Source organism: Phoxinus phoxinus, assembly GCF_949152265.1.
Source record: "Phoxinus phoxinus genome assembly, chromosome: 3".
Taxonomy (NCBI): domain Eukaryota; kingdom Metazoa; phylum Chordata; class Actinopteri; order Cypriniformes; family Leuciscidae; genus Phoxinus; species Phoxinus phoxinus.
In genome coordinates this window covers 4,612,670-4,626,178 of record NC_136878.1, presented here as the reverse complement: position 1 = coordinate 4,626,178, position 13,509 = coordinate 4,612,670, and the positions used below count along the sequence as shown (strand labels likewise).

General features: G+C 38.9%; 1 protein-coding gene across 6 annotated transcripts in view; it reads right to left on the bottom strand.

Annotated features, from left to right (window-relative positions):
• Window positions 1-7,689: 7,689 nt before the first annotated feature.
• mapkap1 (MAPK associated protein 1) overlaps window positions 7,690-13,509 on the bottom strand; it is a 42,471-nt gene continuing 36,651 nt past the window's right edge. For 2 of the 6 annotated variants that reach the window (XR_013796858.1, XR_013796860.1), the window contains 6 exons: window positions 12,618-12,755; window positions 10,789-10,886; window positions 8,403-9,273; window positions 8,214-8,262; window positions 8,013-8,130; window positions 7,690-7,922 (listed from right to left, as the gene is read on the bottom strand). Coding sequence is in view for 2 of the 6 variants with exons in the window: in XM_079607083.1 (XP_079463209.1) it covers window positions 9,151-9,273; window positions 10,789-10,886; window positions 12,618-12,755 (359 nt within the window). In the remaining 4 variants the exon portion in view is untranslated. Of the gene's footprint in view, window positions 9,274-10,788; window positions 10,887-12,617; window positions 12,756-13,509 lie in introns of all 6 variants that reach the window. The other 4 variants (XR_013796859.1, XR_013796861.1, XM_079607083.1 and 1 more) reach the window with 2 other exon arrangements.

Sequence of the window (13,509 nt, the reverse complement as noted above, 5' to 3'; positions counted from 1 at the left end):
GTGATATTTTCAAGATCAATGTGTCAACCATTGCTGTTATGCCGAAAACAACAGACAAAGACACGGTCTCACAGAAAACAAACAATCTCAAGCTTGAATAAAAAAAAGATGTGTCTTTGAAAAATTGTTTCTGTTGTCCTATAATTATAGTGTATCCTACCTTGTGTCAATATCATGGCTCCACCATGTGGTGTGTTAGAGGATTTTTTTTACCTTTCCTGATCTTTTCTACCGTGTCACACTAATGATCCCATGCAACCGTCCGTTTAATTTCACAGAGCTTTCATCTCATGTCATTATTTTTACATTGAGACTTTTTTTCAGCAACGATTCATTTTCTCCTTTTGATATGACTGACGTAACTCTTGTGTCAATGTTTAACCTCCAGAGGGCAGCAACGCGCAAGATAAAATAAGACAATACAAGTTCCCTGTAGGTTATGTATATAATCTATTTGATAACCTATAGAGAACGTTCCCTGCAGGTTATTTATATATTTTTAGGTTTTATTTTTATAACCATAATATTTTGTGCTGAAATTAATTTTTTTTTATAAAGTTAATTAAAACCTGGATTAGATCAGTCAAAACGTCAGATAAATCCAATTTTATAGCTAATAAATATTAAGTCATGGTTAAGCATAGTATGGAAATCATACATTACAAATCATATCAGGCCTTTGTAGCCTAACTTTCTTTTACTGCGCGCCCCTGAGCTACACGCGCTTTTCCAGCACGCGCTTACTTCTGTCTTCCACAGAAATAAAAAAGTATCTATCTAATTAAGTTCTAAAAGACACTAGTTTATCGAACGTTTTATTACATAATTTATTATAATCAAAATATATAAAATATACGAGTAGGCTAAATGTGTGATTTCAGAGAGATTTAAGTCTAATTGAAGAGTTAACAGAGAAGTTTGTTTACTGAGAGAAGCACGTTATCCCGTTCATCATTTAAAGTATTGGACTAAACTTTTCAGTTCATACGGATTAGTTTTACGATCTCTTTATGAACTTTTTGAAGCATCAATGTGGTAGTTGTGTAGCTGTCAATGGAGGGACAGAAAGCTCTCAGGTTTATCAAAAAGATCCTCATTTGTGTTCTGAAGATGAACGAAAGTCTTACGGGTTTGGAACGACATGAGGGTGAGTAAATGATGACATAATTTTCTTTTTTGTGTGAACTATTCCCTTTAAGAGTGAAATACTGTTGGACATGCGGGATTATCCAGTCAGTGTTTAAAGGGGTGGTATAATGCCCTTTTCACAAGATGTAAAATAAGTCTTTGATGTCTCCAGAGTGTGTATGTGAAGTTTTAGCTCAAAATACCCCACAGATATTGTCACTTTTTGAGGGTGAGCAAAAACTCACCATTTTTGTGTCTGTCCCTTTAAATGCAAATGAGCTGCTGCTCACGGCACAGGGGGCGGAGCTTCAAGAGTTTGTGTCCTTTTACTTCTCACACACACATTCACTGGAAATTGCAAAAACGTTTAGCCTTTTATGTTCAAACCGGAGTCAGACAATGATGGAGAGACTCAAGAAGAAGTGACAACATGTAGAAGCAACCGGACATTTCTGAATGGTTAGTTGATTACTTTATGTAGTTTATGTGTAGTTATCTTCTAGTCATTGATTAGCATATTCTCTCATGATAGATTCCCAGGGGCGGGGTTTATGTCTGTTATGTGTTCCATTTGTTGTAGTTCTTAAAAAGCTGAATTCTTTACAAGAAAATATCTCCCTTTGCTTTGAACTGAGCATTGTAACTTTGCTGCTCAAACAGCAACATTACACACTAACTAAAGTTAGAAAAGTGAAATCATAATCAACCACCTCTTTAAGATATTTTCATGCACAATTTTAGATTTATATAAAAAAATGATCATGCTGGATTTCAGCAGTTAACACACATAAATTAAGTGCATAAAGGACAACACTAAAGATTTATCCTAAATTCTGAAACGTGTGTGAAAAATGCAGTTTGAAGAACTAAATGTAAAACACCAGCTCGGTTTACCTCTAGAGGGCAGTCAGCTTCCGCCTGAAGATCTGCTGGAAAACGGAGGATATCAGTGAAGAAAAGTGCATTTTACTGCTCCAGGCTGCTGCATACAAATCAAACAAACATGAGTTATGAATGTGGCTCTTTGGTCTATATTAATTCATGTGTTGCTAAGCGGCCCTAGTGCATTTCTGCAGAAACTATTAAAACATTATGATGACATTCCATAGACAAGTTTTATACTTTACAAACTGTGTATATTATATCTAACCCTAAACCCATCACAGAAGACTGTATTTGTAGATTTTCAAATTTCTTAGTATGATTTATAGATATTTTCCTCATGAAGACCAAAAATTTCCCCACAAGGATTTCTGATAGACATCTTTGTGGGGACATTTTCCCACACACACACACACACACACACACACACACATATATATATATATATATGTGTGTATATAAAAAATCACTTTTCAGGTAGAAACCTCTTTTTGAAACCTTGTGTGTGTGTGTGTTTCAGGTCAACCCTAAGTTATGTGTAAAAAAAAAGATTTGAAAAAAGTGTCTAAATCAGAGAGAGAGAGAGAGAGAGAGCCTACACAATTTTTGTTACATTTTAAAATCTCTATGGAAAAAGTAAAAAATATGGTAAAATCTTCTAGGCCGAAAAAACAAAAACGTACATGGCACAAAGTATTTGGCACTGAAAATAGAAATGACACATTTAATCCATTAAAAAATAAATAAAATAAAAAAATCACAGGCAGCTCTGAAATGACACTAACACTGAGTGCATCCGCATTCAAACCTAGTGGTTTGAAAAGCAGACTACCATCAAAACAATTGCATTCAGCAGAACACACACTGCACTGTGTGCGAAAGCCAAGCTGACACCGTCTGGAAGACTCCAGCGAGGATGAAGAGCCAAAACAACCGTCGTGACAGAACCGAAGAGATGTTCACAGCACTGAGACACCAGAGGAAGACAAAACAAGCCTCTTCCTCCTGCACCGAGAGCTGAGAAAATACATCTCCGGCTCCATGACTGTCACTCTGAATTAACTTTATTGTCTTGGTTGTGGCGAAGTCCCAGGATATTTTTATCCAGTGTCTATCTGCGTTTCTCATTGAGGGCAGAAAAAGATCTCTCAGGGGCCACAGCTGCAGAAGAACCCCGAGACTGAGGTGTGTGTGTGTGAGGACGAGTCCTCTGCCAGCTGGTGTCTGATCCACACAACACCGCTTCAGTTTCACCCCAGAGGAGAGACGCTACCTGTAGTTGACGTGCTGCTTGCTTTCTTTTTAAATGAAAAAAACAATTGGCTAGTTGGTGTGGTAGATTCGTACCTGGAACTTAATTACCTGGGCGTCTCCTATCGACACCCGAGCGTCTACAGTTGACATTAAAGGGATACTTTCCTCTGGAAAGATGAATGTGTATTTAAAATGGGTCATTTATGTAGTATAAATGTGAAATTATTTTTACATTTGGAGCCTTCTAGACTGAGAAAAGCCAGAAAATATATTTTTGGCTTATGGGGATGAAAGACAACGACTCCCAGAATGCACTTGCTTCGCTGCCCTACGAGGCCACTCCCAAGCCACGCCTACCGGTAAGAGTGCAATCAAACAACTAGGATAGGCTACTAGTGAGTCTCCGTGATGAGTCTGCCCGGGAATTTGAGATCGCCCAAAATGTCCAGGATTCGGCTTTTGCGTTCTACAGTCACCAATCGTCATCGTCATAATCGGCATGAGCAGGACAAGGCTGACGGCCGCGGGAGAACGACGCGAGGCCGGTGGCGTGATTACTGATGAGCGGCACCTGTGAGACGCACCGGTCTCGTATTTCTCACGGAATAGCGGAAATTTTCTTAGCAATGCTAAAACGCACATCAACCCATCACTTGTTTAACATTCATGTAAACACTACACTCAGATTCACCAATCGGGATGTATTCAGTTAGACGGAAACAAAAGGTGTGCATGTAAACAATGAATGGCGACCGCAGAAAGCAAAAGCCGAATCACGGACATTTTGGACGATCTCGACGGCCGGACTTGTCCAGGAAAAAGGATGCATGGTAACCCCTACTACTCAGCTTTCTCCACAGAACAAGAGCCTGTTAGCTTAGCTTCCAAATAAAAGATGGCTGACACGGTTTGTACATTCTGTGAGTGAGATCCCTCCCTCTATGGGCGGGTTGAAAACATGCGGATCTAGCGCCTTCTACTGGCTGTAGTCTCTATAGCCTCTGGCCAAAAAATCCTCAGATGACGCAAAATGTCGATTTTTGTGCAATTCTTTTGCTGCTGCCTACACAGAGTTCGGACTAACCAAAAGCCTCAAGAAGACAGTGGTGATGGCTCAGAACGTTCCTGCTTCCCTTCACGTCACCATTAAAGGAGAACTCCGGTCAATTTTAACATTGAGCTCATTTTTAGTAAATTTGGAGTGCTGTCAATACAGAGAACAACGACAAAAATCAGTGTTGCCTACACCGTGTTATCCTCTTTTTAAAATTTGCACCCTGTTGACTTCAATGGGGCAAGTTTTAAACCTGCTTTTAGCCTCTTAACATCCTTGATGTGTCATTACAAGTGCCCAGCCATGTTAGATGATTCCTTCAGAGTGAACACGAGTGAATCTGACTGCAGTAGATGTGAAAGATATTAATAAAAATGATGTTATTTCAGCCAGCGCACATACCTGTATTTACATCCTGTTTTCGGTCGAAGTCCAAAGTAGTCGATTGTCGAGTTCACGCGCATAGGTTTAGTTACGATCACGTACAATCGAGGTGCAAATTTTAAAAAGAGGATAACAGTGTAGGCAACACCGATTTTTAAATGGTATGCATATTTGGCTCCCCAAAAAAATCAAAACATTGAGAAAATCTCCTTTAAAGTTGTGCATTTATGTTCACGATTGTGCTGCATTCACTCACAAAAATACATGTTTTATATATTTACGGTAGAACATTTACTAAATATCTTCATGGAACATGATCTTTACTTAATATCCTAATGATTTTTGGCATAAAAGAAAAATCGATAATTTTGACCCATACAATGTATTGTTGGCTATTGCCACATATACCCGTGCGACATGTGACTGGTTTTGTGATCCAGGGTCACATATTACTTGCATAATTCTGTTTGTATAACAAAAAAGCACCACAGCTGCAGATCAAGACTACAACTACACAAATCAGAGATAAATGAGTGAGTGTTGGGCGACTCCACGTCTAGCTCTCTTGTGGCCTGTAGGGTTGGGCGAGCAAGGCAAACTAAATGTGACAGAGGAGAGACCCTGCACTAGCCTGAGGCTAACAAACCTACTTGGCTTTGTATTAATGCTGGAACAAAGAGATTTCGCTACATTATACAGAGACTTCAGTTTTACTTTTAACAGTAGCTTTAATGCAAAACCCAGTGACCTGCCTTTCTGTCTGTAGGCAGCATCCTTTTAAGACACTAACCGTGATAAAAGCATAAACAACACCACCCATAGTGTCTTTCAAGCAATACACATCCGAAGCTGCAATTCTCTAAAAAGCAGAAAATACATTGTAGACACAAAAGGAGAGATAAAATAAAGTCCAGAGGTGGACAAAGTACACAACTTCCTTACTTGAGTAAAAGTACAGATACTACTGGTCAAATATTACTCCGTTACAAGTAAAAGTTGTAAAGACCCATTTTTACTTAAGTAAAAGTACAGAAGTACTCATTTTTAAAAGTACTATAAAAGTAAATGTCAATTCATTGTTTTATTATTGTTGCATTGTTGCATGTAATAGCCAATTTATAGTACCTTATGCCTCTGAATCTCTGCCTGCCTACCTCATATCAATATCACATTTATTTCTAGAACACAGTTCCAGTCGTGGGATTGAATAAGTGTACTCAATAACGTCCACAACTTTCGGACACCCAAATGGCTGTTCCCAGTTTTTTGGCGTTTAGTGTGAATATGTTAGCCTTTTTATCTATAAGCTAGTGTGCTCCAAAACAATGACAAAATTCGCATTTAGAAGACCAAACCCAACGTTGAAAATTAAAATCATGTGGATGTCAGAATCCAATGTCAGATTGACGTTAATCTCCAAAGTTGGACAGATGTTGTATTGTGGTTGAAAATCGGTTGACGTCAGAAACCAACATCAGTCGAGTTCTGACGTCATCCAGACATTCATTTCCAACCAAAATGCAACCCCTGCGACCCAAATCATCCCTGACGTTACTACTTTCTACTCAAGGACCTTGACAGAAATGTAGTGGAGTAAAAAGTACGATATTTGTCTTTAAAATGTAGTGAAGTTAAAGTAAAAGTTTCCAGAAAAAATAATACTCAAGTAAAGTACAGATACTCAAAAAGTGTACTTAAGTAAATGTACTTTGTTACTGTCCACCTCTGATAAAGTCAGTATCAGTGTCACTGTTTCTGAACTCCCAGAAACGCCTCCACTGAAGTCTTGAGTTTTCTTCCGGGAATGAACACGTCACAATATTGCTCATTTAAATCATTCATATGCAGATAAAGGGGCGGAGCCTATTTGAGTTAGGGACTGTTTATACAACACCATTTTCAACAAAAAAAATTAAACTTTTTAGGCGATTTGGCCGTTCGCTTACACAACAGTGTTTTGGGTGGCTGAAAACGCAAACTTTTGAAAACGTTTTTTAAAGTGGAAGTTTTTGATAAGTCTCTGTGTAAACCGTAAAAATGCGAATCTCTAAAGACAATGACGTCAAGCACATGCGTATTACATGTTCAGTCTAAAGTGCTTCATCGCCATCTAATGGCCTGACAGCAGAACCTTACGGTTCAGTTGTTTGTGAATGGGGATCGTCTTGACAATGGTGTCGTCTGTACGTGGAAAACTCAAAAAGTAAAAACTTCTTCGTTTTAAGCATATTGTTGTAAACATACCCTTAGTTAGTAGTGTGTTGAAACTCACAGTAGTGTTGAGGGGCGGGACATTTCCCAAACACGCTCGAAGTGGTTGACCAATCACAACACACTGATCCAGCCGACCAATCAGAGCACACTGTGCTTTTCAGAAGGAGGGGCTTCGTAGAGACAGGAACTAAACAGAGCGTTACTGACAGACTGGGAAGAGAGGAGCCGCAACAATGGAGAATATGGGAGAACAATGGACATTTTTACAGAAGCCCTAAGAGGCCATGGATTATTTATATTTTTTATGTTGTTTTCTCGAGATTACTTATTTTTCTCGTGATCTCGAGATAACAAAAGCTGTTTTCTCGAAATCACCACTTATTTTTCTTTTTTGATATTTGAAAATATTGATTTTTCAACTTATTATGTGATCATCCATGATGCTGCTTTCTTCTGCGTTTGGTGCTTATACTTGCCGAATACGCAGAAAAAAAGCAAGTCACGAGATCACGAGAAAACAACTTTTGTTATGTCAAGTTCACGAGAAAAATAAGTCGTGATCACGAGAAAACAACTTTTCTTATCTCGAGATCACGAGAAAATTAAGTTGTCATCTTGAGAAAACAACATAAAAAATATAAATAATCCATGGCCTCTTAGGGCTTCCGTACATTTTTGAGCGTTCAATCACGAAAACCCGAAGACTTTGAAAAAGGGCATGATAGGTCCTCTTTAAATATTGAAAACACAATAACACAACACAAGGACAACATATATTGTAGTTCAGTCTTTAATTAGAAAATCTACTTATATACAGTATACATGTACTGTAGCAAATATTGTTGATTCCATAGGCCGCATGATAACCCCCCCCAGGTCATCGTAATATTATAAATAAAGTTTTATTTGAAATGTCTATTCAGCGGTTATCCCCATCACGGGAACACACGCTCTATTTGTCCATCCGTCAGCGCTGAACTGAGTATCACTCTCTGGCTTTGACAGACTAAAAAAACAAAACAAAAACAGAAACAAGATCAGTCAAGACAACATGGCAGTCGGAAACCTGAGTCAGAACGTTTTGGAAAGAACATACACCCTGAATCCAGTCTAACAACAGCAGCGATTGAAGTGGAGTTATAGGAAGAGTTTCCTCTCATTCGTAGAAACAAACAGGTTGAAACGGCAGGTTTGGTGCGGAGAACGAGCCATCTCTACACACACACAGATGAAATGAGCCTAGTATAGTAATGTTATCTTTAACATTTATAATGAAATGTGGCAAAAACAGTCATACATTCCCATTGCAGCCCAAGAGGACAGTCCGAATAAACCAAAACATCCATCTAGAAGAGATAGAAGGCGATTGGTCTGTTATAATATATGCAATCAAAAGAAACAATGCAGAGGGGAAAAACACATCACAGTAAAAAGTAGTTATTCATTTCGTATTTGATCATTAAAAATCTGTCATTCCGTAACCTACCAGCCTCCTCTGTTGGTAAAAAGAGTTGAGGCTTTTCCCGACGCTTAAAATCTCGAAGAACGCAGTTGTCATGTTGATCTGTAGCAGGCACTAAAGTACTATGGCCAAAGAGGGTTTGTCATCAGACCCTGAATATGGTTGCTATTTACATTTCCGTTTAAAAAAAGAAAGAAAAAAAGATCACGATCCCTTTCCCTGTCAGAGTCTGATGCGGTTTAAGTGAATATCTTTGATACATATGGGAGTAGATAATACGGTTGACTTGCTCTTTCTGGCTTTTAAGGATCCGACTGCGTTGGTTTGGTGTGCGTTTATGTACAGTTCGTTTGTAGGCAGTGGAAGTAAGTCTTTGAAACAGCAGCAAGTTCTCGGTCCTTGGCATCCAGAGTCCAGCTGATGGTTTTGTCTGGTCTGGGGCGATGGCTGTGGCTTCAAACGTTAATATAATTGTTCAATTAGATTGTTGGTTGGTTTTTCTAGTACATTCGAGTGACAGCAGAGAGCATTAGTGCTCTGATATGATTAAGGACCGTCAGTCCAGGAAAGGCCGACCTTAAGAGGCTGATTTCTCCATCCAGATGAGACAAGAACGTTTGTCTCATATTTATCCCATATTCTCTCGATCTTATCCGTTTCTAAACTTCTTGGAATCCTTCTAATCTGTCTATTTTCCCATCTATCTCTTTGCTTCTGATCACATAGGCCCGTCTCGGTCACCGTTCAGTTCTGATCGGTTTGCCCGCCAGCCCTACTGGCCCGACTTTTTGTCCTTCTGGAAACTGAAACTCGTGCGACGGTTCAGTTTGCGTTGTTTCTGTGCGAAGTAATCCGCCCTCGACGTGCTGGCACGAGACTCCAGGATGTAGTTCACCTGGGAGAGGAAGAGGAAGTAACAACACTTGCTGTGAAAGGGATCAAAGTTATACAAATGCACAAAAGTAAAAACAGTATAGTGCCCTCATATTATGCTATTTTAAAGGTTCTTCATTTTGTTTTGGAGTCTTCTACATTAGGTTTACAGGCATCCAAGGTCAAAAAACGGTTCGATAAAGGATTCAGTGTCTCCAAACCCCTCCCTTCTGCTCTGATTGGTCAGATGGCTTAGTCTGCTGTGATTGGTTGAACGCATGTTGGAAACAAAACGCCTATTACCATATCTGAATTTCAGCTCTTCCTCAGCATTTTATATAGAGTGGGTAAACCCAGCCCGATTCGATTTCGCCCTGCACATTTTTTTCTCCTGCTTCCTTTCCAAATTTGCGGGAACCAATCACAAACTGGCTTATCCACCTGGCGCGCTATGGGCGGGTTTAACACGATGACGATAGAGAAGCGACGAATCCAAATCCTTTTAACCTCTCGACGATGTTCGATGGCTTCTTTAGTTTAGCAAACAAATCGCTCAAGTGGGTGTAATCGCCCCGGTTTGTGTTTTGAATCTCCGGAGGGCGTTTTAGTGAAGACGGTCAAAACGGAGGACTTTACAAACGATGACGCAGAGGCTCACGCTCGGCTCTATGATTGGGTGTCATCAGTCATGGCGTATCCTTCCCTGATTTGTCAGCCACCCATCACATGACCCGTCCCCGGGAAGAAAACATACAAAACCAGCCTGGACTACGTAACGTTAGTGACTGCAACATGGATAACGAATTACAAGTGTTACTGACGTTGATGTCTTTGCTAGCAGCTGTTGTGCAAGTAAATTCTGCATTTTACAATCCTATAGCTGCCTATGTTTACACCGGCACGCGCATGCCCAGTGTTGGCGAGTGGTCACGTGATCCGTGTTTTCAGTCGTTTTAATGTGGACGGAGACCAATGCTGGTGTTGATCTCGGAGATCGTATTCGTTTTAATTCTCCGTTTCTAAAGTAAAAAGCAGTAGTGTGGATGAGGCCTTAAAAGATTGAGCTTGGTCTAGTGATAGCCAGACTACATTTTATAAACACACTCATACAAACAGTAACGGTGGTGTCGGATAAACAGTTTCTAAGTCCTCATCCTTTGGAAGAGCAGAAAAGTGGACATGAACAACACAAACCAAACTCTTCCAGTCTCAGCTACAGTGTTTGAGGGCGGGGCAAAGTAGATGTCAATCACAGGCAGCCAATGAAGACCATAAACAGGCATTATGCAAATGTGCTGCAAACCTATGCAGGTTTGTAACAGGAAGTGAGACTGGAATTGCTAAACTGGTTTCAGGCGGTTCAGAATCAATTCCTTCATTTAGGAGACAATAACTTTATTTGTCATGCACTTTAATCTTTAAACCTTTTTACATTCAGAAACATCTATAATACACACTGCATGAAAGGTAACATTTGAAAAAGCATAATGGGGCACTTTACAAGATACAAAAATATAAAGTCTCAGTTGAACCCTACCTTGAGCACAATCTCATTGACAGTAGCAGCATCACACTCGAAGTACAGGGCTTTGTAGTCGTGGTTGCTTAGATATGTGAGCTTAAATATTGCATGACCTACAAAGAAAGCATAAAAATGTTCTTACATCCAGGAAAGAAGAGGAGACACAGAACATGATTGGGGATGCAACGTCCAAATGACCACTCTTTAACACACACAGAGCACGTGAGCTAATGTACATTTGCGACATCCATACATTTTTTTGCTACCTATGTGAATATATTTTTAAAATATAATTGAATCCACTGAATTTTCAGCATCATTACTCCAGTCTTCAGTGTCACATGATCCTTCAGAAATCATTTTAATATGATGATTTTCTGCTCAAGAAACATTTCTGATTATTATCAATGTTGAAAACAGTTTTTTTTTTTTTTTTAAATATTTGTTGGGTTTTTAGATGAAAAGAAAGTTCAATTATTTGAAATAGAAATCTTTAGTAACATTATAAATGTCTGATCTATTCAATGCATCCTTGATGAATAAACCATTTACTGACACAAACATGAGCCTGATTGAAGGTATTGTTGGGTGCATAACAAACTATGACTGTGTTAAACATAAATTAAGACGTTAGCTTTGGCATCTCGGAATATGAACACAGGACACATAATAAAATAAAATGGCCCTGCTCCAAAAACAAACGCTCAGTTCCCACTGTGAGACTGGAGCATTTCCAGGCGTAGTCGGAGCATCCGTGAGCAGACTTCAGCAATCTGTCTTCACTTCATCAATCACGGTTAGCAGCACACGTCTGGAGAGCTGTGCTCGTGTCCCTGTCATATCCGCTAAGAAGAGATGTCTGCATCACTTACCGATGCAAACCTTACAGAAAGGCTGCATAAATAGATTTAGTTTTCTGTAACGGAGTTCCCTGTAAGTGTAATGCAATATAAATCCCTTGGTGAGTTTGCAGCGCTACAACTATATATGTCAGTCGGCAGTGATGTGGGGACATCAGAAGAGTTTATACATAAAGCTGAGACTTTTCTCTGAGGAGGCGAGAGCGGCAGCGCCTATCGGGGTTTTAGCAACACTTTACAATCAGGTCTCATCATTAGGAAATGCAATAACTAACAATGAGCAACATATTTGTACAGCATTTATAAACCTTTGTTAATGTTACTCAATACAAATATTCATGCTAGTTCATTAATGTTAAAATATACAACTTTTGATCTTAATAATGTATTGGTAAATATTGATTAACATTAGCTAAGATCAAAAAATGCGATGGAAGTATTGCTCATAGTTAACTAATGTTAACAATTGAAACCTTATTGTACATTTTTACCATTACTTTATGTATTTTTTAAGGATTATTTATATAATTCACTGAAGTACACTTTGTTTTACCCCATTTTTAATAAATGTATACACTCACGATCAACGCTTTTTTAGAAATGAATACTTTCAATTAAGCAGCACAACCGTTTGTAACATTGATAATAATCAAAAATGTTTCTTGAGCAGAAAATCATCATATTATAATGATTTCTGAAAGATCATGTGACTGAAGAAATTCAGCTTTGATCACAGGAATAAATGACATTTTAACATATAGTCACATAGAAAACAGTTATTGTAAACTGTAAAAAATATTTCACAATACAACAGTTTTTACTGTATTTTATGATCAAATAAATGCAGCCTTGATGAGCAGAAGAGACTTCTTTCAAAAACAAAGTCTCACTGATCCCAGAATATTTGCGTGGTGATATAAAAAATTAAAGATTTGATGCAGAACTAGTTCTATATTCCTTTACTAAAGTATGAGCAGAACTGACTTGGACTCTTCTCCTCCACCAGGTCGCAGGCACACAGCAAATCCGAGTCTATGGAGATCGGCTTCTGTCGGATCCAGAACTTCGTGCTTGTCTTCTGATTGGTGACAGGGTCGATCTCTACCTTTTCACCAGAAACTCCTGAAAAAGTGGGAAGGTTTTATCATAAAAATCACTTTGGAAACCATAGATTTTAACTGTCAACTTTTATCCAAAGGGTTAACAAAAGAATGGCATCCGGGTTTTAAAGATTAACAGGTGTGTGAATTCATTTCCCCTGTTATTTAAATAAGAATGGAGACCCGAAGCAGGCTGAAACTGTGTGTGTGTGTGTGTGTGTGTGTGTGTGTGTGTGTGTGTGTGTGTGTGTGTGTGTGTGTGTGTGTGTGTGTGTGTGTGTGTGTGTGTGTGTGTGTGAGAGAGAGAGAGAGAGAGAGAGAGAGAGAGGTCTGGAATATTATTACAGGTCTATCTCACAAGCACACACAAAGTCCATCCATAATGGATGTGACAGCTGTCCATCATTCACATGACATAAAAAATAGCATGCAAACATCAGTGTGTCAGAAAAAAAATTCCAGTCTGTCAATCAGACTGAAATTCCCAAAAAGATTTCCAACAACTTCCAGTGCCTGCAGCGCTGCTGTAATTGGGATGGAGCTGTGACTGCAGTGTAGACACTGTCAAGTGTGCTGGAATATTTTGGTGTGTTTTCACAACAGTGCTGTGTTTGATCTGAAGACCCTCAGCCAAACTTTTGAGTTGGAGAAACTGAGAGAACTGGAGAGACTTTTGTTACAGGAATCTTTCAGTGTTAGCATTTTGTGCCGTACTAAACTAAACCATATCAATAACTTATTTATAGTTTTTTATATATTACACTACATTATATTAT